We start from the raw sequence: 7500 nt of genomic DNA, 5'->3' as shown, positions 1-7500 counted from the left end.
TGTGTGTGTGTGCTCTGTGGACTGTGTGTGTGTATGTGTGCATGTGGACTGTCTGTGTGTGTGTGTGTGTGTGTGTGTGTGCTCTGTGGACTGTGTGTGTGTATGTGTGCATGTGTACTGTCTGTGTGTGTGTGTGTGTGTGTGTGTGTGTGTGTGTGTGTGTGTGTGTGTATGTGTGTGTGTGTGCGTGTGCTCTGTGGACTGTGTGTATGTGTGTGTGTGTGTGTGTGTGTACTGCATGTGTGTGGTGTGTGTGTATCCAAGTGAGGACTGGGAGGGCATCCCTGACATGGGCCTTTCTGCGCTAGAAGCGTCCCAGCAGGCCTTAGGTGAGCCTATTAGGTGGGCCTGTCTTGCACTCTTGCGGCATCTGGAACTCCGTCTCGCTGGCCAAGAGGGGTGCCGCGGCCAGCTATGTAACTCAGACCTCTGAGCAGGAGCAGTGCCATTAGGGGCATCCTCAGAAGTCTCCTAAGCCCTCTACCTTGGGAAGTCCCTTTGAAAAACCTCCGTCACAAGGCACTCAACAGCCACAGCCATCTCCACGGTAACCAGCACAGACTATAAACATTCTATATGTGTTTGGTGTGTGTATGTGTGTGTGTGTGTGTGTGTGTGTTTGTGTGTTTGTGTGTGTGTGTGTGTGTGTGTGTTTGTATGTGTGTGTGTGTCTGTGTGTCTGTGTGTGTGTGTGTGTGTGTGTGTGTGTGTCTGTGTGTCTGTGTGTGTGTGTGTTTGTGTGTGTGTGTTTGTGTGTGTGTGTGTGTGTGTGTGTGTTTGTGTGTCGCCCCTCAACCTCGGGGAGGCGTCCCTCTCCACTTCACCACAAGGCCCGAAAAAGCCACAGCCATCACCACAGTAACCAGCACAAACAATAAACATTCTATATCATACAGTAAGATGCTGGATGTATGTACATCTTACATAGTATGATTAACCTATAGAATCAGTGGATTATTTAGTTATCTGCAGTGTGGGTGTCATTTATGGCTATTTCAGCCTTTTGATTGTCAGTGGCTAACATCTGTTTGTGTTCACATTTGTAAACATGTTTGTACATCTTTTTACACTTATTTGTGGGAGACATTAGGGCTTAAGCATCATTACCAATAATAAAATAGACTATGCTTTCAACCCAATGGGGAAATATCAAGTCAAATAACTTTTAAAATGATGTTGAATGCAGCTGTTGTTTTTGAGAGCTGTGTAGTCTTGAGAGCGTGGTGTGTGTGTGTGTGTGTGTGTGTGTGTGTGTTGCCTGGGCTCATCATCCACTTCTCATGCTGTCTGTCTGCCTGTGCTCCTACAAAAGAGAGCAGTCATAATGCAGCTTTGCTGTCTCTGTTGTCTCCCTCTCCTCCTGTCTGTCTCTATATTCCGTATATCTGTTCCTGTCTGTCTCTATATCCAGTATACATGTATATATGTTCCTGTCTGTCTCTAATTAGGTATATATGTTCCTGTCTGACTCTACATACAGTATATCTGCTCCTGTCTGACTATATCTCGTATATATGTTCCTGTCTGTCTGTAATTAGGTATATGTGTTCCTGTCTGTCTCTATATCCAGTATATATGTTCCTGTCTGTCTCTACATACAGTATATATGTTCCTGTCTGTCTCTATATCCAGTATATATGTTCCTGTCTGTCTCTACATACAGTATATATGTTCCTGTCCCCACCCCCCTCTCTACCCTCCTTTTTTCACTCTCCTGTGTGTGGTTCCTGTTCTCTCCTGTGTGTGGTTCCTGCTCTCTCCTGTGTGTGGTTCCTGTTCTCTCCTGTGTGTGGTTCCTGCTCTCTCCTGTGTGTGGTTCCTGCTCTCTCTTCCTACTCCACTCTCTCAATCCGGTGTTGCTTAAGTACTGTAGCATGAAGACTGAAGGAACAGAGTTGCCAAAGCACAAAACCAAAACAGCATAGCAATGTGTACAATAACATTACAACGTTGAGGACATTACAATAACATGAAAAACTCTCTCTCTCTCTCTCTCTCCCTCTCTCTCTCCCTCTCCCTGTCTCTCTCTCTCTCTCTCTCTCTCTCTCTCTCTCTCTCTCTCTCTCTGTCTCTCATCTCTCACTGCTATCCTCTCCCTGTGCTCGTCTGTGCGTGTGTGGCAGGTTTTGGCGGCTGTTTGAAGGATGTGAAGTTTGCGCGGGGGCCCGTGGTAGACTTGCCGGCCGTGTCCAGTGGCGCTGTCAGAGTGAATCTGGACGGATGCCTGTCAGCCGACACCCACGGCAACTGCAGGGGGAACGACTCCATCCTGGTGCACACGGGCCGCGGGGAGCAGGCCCAGGATCTCACCCTGCAGCCCTTCACTGGTGCGGACACCCCACCGCACACACACACACACACACACACACACACACACACACACCACACACACACACACACCCCACACACACACATACACACCCCTCACACAGTGCACACACCCCCCGCACACACTGCACACATCTCACACACACACACATACACACCCCTCACACACTGCACATACACACCGCACACACTGCACACATCTCACACACACATACACACCCCTCACACACACACACATACACACCCCTCACACACTGCACATACACACCGCACACACTGCACACATCTCACACACACACATACACACCCTCACACACACACACATACACACCGCACACACCGCACATACACACCGCACACACTGCACACTGCACACACACCGCACACATGGCACACACAGCCCGCACAATTTAGCTACACTGCACACAACCCAGACAGTCATCGCACACACACCCTCATAAACCTTTATACAAATAATAATGCATAATTCGCACACACACAGACACACACAACACCTTGGTGTTAGGGTACTTCACACATCAACAGTGAGTGGAAACTTCATTTGCATTTACCATGCTAAAAAAAACATCTAGCAAGAATCGTGAAACATTACCTTATCAGTAGATATAGTTCTTTGGAGGTAGTTTTTGCTTGTTGTTAGTCCTTCGCTTCCACAACAAAAGCATTTTCATTGTGTGCAAGGGGAATAAGCCATGAGAAATAAGCTATTTACAAGGGCAAAGTAAAATATATCGCAACTAGGTGGAGCTCTAGAGTCGTCAAAAATACCTGAAACTGATTGCTTTAAAATCTTTAATGTTGGTTTGGCTTTTTTATTGATTCACTAATCTGCCAGATTTTGGATTGAAATATTTTTAAAAATACATTCATAGCCAAAATGGATGCATGCAATTAATTAATCACAGAATAACATACACTTGACAGCCCTAGTGTATACGTGTTTGTGTGTGTGTGTGTGTGTGTGGATACATGTGTGGTTGTGTGTGTGTGTGTGTCTTCCTGTCTGTGCATGTGTGTGTGTGTCTTCCTGTCTGTGGGTCAGTGCTGTCCGACTCCAGTCCCGCTTGCATTTATTTGCTGTTATTTATTTACTGCTTTGTGTCAGAGAGGCGTCAGAAATATTTTAGTCACTGTGCTTGCGTTTGACTCCTTAGGCATCATTTGACTCTTTTTCTCTTCTCTCTCTCTCTCTCTCTCTCTCTCTGTCTCTCTCCCTCCCTCCCTCTCTCTCTTTGTATGCTATTCCTGCTGTCTTTTCTTTTGTGTCTTGCTAGCTGGTTTGTGATGGTAAAAGCGGATGGAGACAGCTAGAGAGTGAGAAGAAGAGAGAGAGAGAGAGAGAGGGGGAGAGAAAGAGGGGGAAGAGTAAAAATATGTTAAGCACAGCACAGGGCAAAGACAGGCATCGTGACACCGGGGCCAGGGAAAGGTCACATCCTAAATAGCTACCAGTGTCCTCCTCATCAGCACTATTGTAAAAGTGTCGAGAGCGGCAGCTTCTCTCGTGCGCATGGACAAATATAGCCTGCTATCTCTCCCTCTCTTCCTCTCTCTCCATTTCTTGCTGTCTTTGTGCCTTCCATCCTCCCTCCCTCTCTCCATCTCTCTCTCTCCCTCTCTCTCTCCATCTCTCTCCCTCTCCATCTCCATCTCTCTCTCTCTCTCTCCATCCCCCTCTCTCCCCCCTGTCTCTGCTATCCCTTGAGTGATAGCGGAACAGCTAAAAATTCAGTCCCGTGGCAGACCCATCAGTCTGCGGCTCAGACTGTGGGATATCTGTCAGAGGTCTGTTTCGCCGCCACGGCACATTTATCTGCATAAGTTTTTGGGGGCAGCTCCTGCTTTGCAGCCGCCGACGGAGAGAAAGAAGCAGCCTGGGCCACAAGCTGCCGCGGGGTGCAGCGCGCACAGGTCGCGTGGCGTCGCACGTCACGCCGGCACAGCAGCGGACCCCGACGCGGGGCTCCTGGAACATAAATGATCTCTGTGCCACTGTAGCGGGCGCGTCGCTCTGGAGGGGGCACACATGTGGCACAGCTGATATAGTGCAATAAAATAAAACGGAGAGAGAATTTAGATGGGCTGGGATTTGTAGCTGCCAGACAACCCCAGTCCTCACCTCCTCAGCGTCCTTTTATAGCTTATTATTCTTTCCTGTGTTCTTTTGACTTCCGTTTTCCTCTTCCTGGTGTTGCATTAACTTTCCTTGTGTCTTTTACCTCGTGTCTCTAGATCCCCTGTACAAGTGGTATTTAAGGAAGGCAGCTGTGACTATATTCAATTAACAAGACTTGTTATAAAAGGATGCTAATGAGCTTATTTGGTTATTACATTTTAGTATCTTTATATATATTGTTTTGTATTATATTGTTTCTCTTTGTCTCACCTTGCCTTCTCTCTCTCCGCTTTCCAATTTCTCCCAGTATCAGCATCACATACTGTATATATTGTCAAAATGTTCTAATGTTGAGTGTGTTCTCTGGTATAGTTCCATGAATAAGTTACATACTAGTCTAAATAGATAAGTATCAACTATTTCTCTGTCTCTCTCCCTCTCTCTTCTCTATCTTCTTCTGTCCTCCTCTCTTAGAGTACCCAGGCTAGAGTGACGCCTGAGAGGGTGGCTGGGTAGCAGGTCCTTGGGAACGCGGACGCAGTCGAGAGACAGGTAAATACACGACAACACAATATGCGACAGAATCCCTCAGAACAGATCTTCAACCCCCCCCTCCCTCCTTCTGCCGCAGAGCACCCCCCCCCCCACACACACACACACACACCCCACCCGCCCCACACACACACACACACACACCCCTGCAAACCCTCCTCCATCTCCTGTAGTGTTATTTGTTTGTGTCATAGTTTTCAGGCCATCCCATTTTATTCTTATCGCCTCAATATATGTACAAGTCAGGAAGATGAGATGGCGCTATCGAGCAGTTTATCAACAGGTTCGGTAAGAGCCAAGATCACTGAAAGCCGAGCCGTGAACAGCGCCACACCAGTCAAGAGGCAGCCCTGCGCGGCACAGCGTCGCGCAACACATCACGGCTTATTACAAATGAAGCCTGGAGCCGCCAGGGAGATGAAGGAGCCAGGCAGCCCAGCGAGGAGCCTCTCCCCCAGGCAGAGCGCAGGCCCTCGGCCCCCCCTGCCGCTCTGGATCTCCCTCAGCTCTGCTGGGTCCCCCAGCGGCAGACAGGAGAGGTGCTCAGAGAGGCGGTTCCAGGCATGGCCGAGGTCAGGTCGCTAATTAAGACCAAAGAGATTGGCAGGGAGGAGGAATGTGCTGTCTCATTGCACAGCTGAATTGAAAAAGAAAAAAAAGTGGTTTCACTGATTGAAGCAGAACGTTTATATTTTTGCTTTCTAAACAGGTCGGGTTGCTAATTAACATCGAGGGTAAAACGAAGAGTAAGATTTGCTGACTTACTGCACAGCTGGATAAAAGGCCTTTGGGCAATTTCACTAACTGAGGCCAAAGCTTTGCATTACAACTTTGCATGTGGGAAATTAGGTGTCTAATCGAATCCTGCAGTGGCTCATGTTTAAATAGGTAAAATCATTATTATTTTTGCATTTAAACACACATTAAAAACCCTATGAACAAGGTTAACATTAACAAATATGCTGAGCAAAAGCCATTTTTGTCATGTGTTATCTACTGCCGTAGTTTTAATGAATAATATGATTTTATCATATTGTTGAACATGAAGCACAATTATAGAATAAAATATAGTTATTAAAGATATCTACCAGTATTTGTAATTCATTACTGTTTTACTGTATAAAATTATTGTTGATCTTCTGCTTATTTAATCTTTGACCTTTTACTCTGTAGTACTAGTACCACCATCATGCACGGTGATTAGATCAACATTGGGGTTCCGTCACATCGTATATCATTTGTGATCATTGTTCTATATCCTAAGTATTTTTCATATTGCAATATTGATAATTTAGTTGTGTGGTGATGTTTTTGCTCAGTGGTGCGCAATTTACATTTTCCATATGCAGAAAAGTGTCCATGTGCATTCTTTTGCAGAACTGTGAGCACCATTTTTCTTCGTAATTGAACACAAATATTAACATGTATTATTGTATGATGTGTTAACTTAATATAACTATATAAACATTATTTGACTAAACAGATTTTATTATATCTAATCACTGCAATATCAACATTTCTCCTCTGCGAGATCAGAGTTTTTTAAGAGCCACGTCACCCAGCACTAATCAACATGAACACATTTTGTCAAAACAGTTTTGTTACTTTGTTACTGGCTGTGATTTTCTTCGGTGCCCCCCCCTCCCCCTCCAGCCCTCAGCAGAGAGGTGGCGCGTTGCATCTGACTTAGCTTTAGTCTGCCTCACTGAGCTTGTGCTCTGCCAGGGAGTTGCACACTGAAACGGTGAAGTTTAATTGTAGGCTTGGAGTGATTTATAATGATTATGTGGAATTATACTAATTGCGGCAATGTTGATGTTGTTGATTATGGGAATTATGATTTGTCATTTAAACCTGAAATCTGTGTAAATAAGCTTGATTATACGTGTGTGTGTGTGTGTGTGTGAGTGTGTGTGTGTGTGTGTGTGCACGCGCGGGCGCATGTTTTTAAGCGCATCCTAAGGTGTTTACCACTTACCTCCTTGTTTGTTGTTAAGTAGCTTAGTAAGTAGCTTAGGATGCCTGTGCTCCAGAAGAAATGTTTTATTTTGATGTCTGTTTGAGGCCGTAATTATAATTTCTTAAAAGATGAACCTGGAGAGGGGAAAAGGCCCAAACCCTTGTGCTTGTGAAATATAGCTACAAATGAATGGTAGATGTTCAGTTCTATTAAATCAGCACTGAAAAAGTTACAACTCTAATAAATTGCATTCATGCTAATGGTGCCATATGATTTACTGGCTCTATTAAAGGTGAGAATTTGTGTGCTGCTTTCCTTTGGAGTGACATACTCTCCCTCTCTCTTTCTTCCTCCCTATTCATCCCCCCCTCCCTCCCTCTTTCTCTCCCTATTTTATCTCTGCCTCCTTTATCACTTTTTCATCTTCTTTCCTATCTCGGCCTCTTCCTCTTCCTCTTTTATCTCTCTCTCCTCCTCACCTCTCCTCGTTCTCTCTCTATTTCTCTGTCTTCCTCTCTTCCTC

At 45.5% G+C, this 7500-nt stretch overlaps 1 protein-coding gene across 1 annotated transcript in view; it reads left to right on the top strand.

The window, feature by feature from the left end:
- ush2a (Usher syndrome 2A (autosomal recessive, mild)) overlaps positions 1-7500 on the top strand; it is a 303512-nt gene that overhangs the window by 86491 nt on the left and 209521 nt on the right. Inside the window, 3 exon segments of the mRNA XM_048228289.1 lie at positions 269-329; positions 2124-2327; positions 4940-5017. Coding sequence (XP_048084246.1) covers positions 269-329; positions 2124-2327; positions 4940-5017 — 343 coding nt within the window.

Source organism: Alosa alosa, chromosome 19 (assembly GCF_017589495.1).
Source record: "Alosa alosa isolate M-15738 ecotype Scorff River chromosome 19, AALO_Geno_1.1, whole genome shotgun sequence".
In the NCBI taxonomy this organism is placed as follows: domain Eukaryota; kingdom Metazoa; phylum Chordata; class Actinopteri; order Clupeiformes; family Clupeidae; genus Alosa; species Alosa alosa.
The sequence above is the reverse complement of the archived record's forward strand: the minus strand, read 5'-3'. Positions and strand labels throughout refer to the sequence as shown.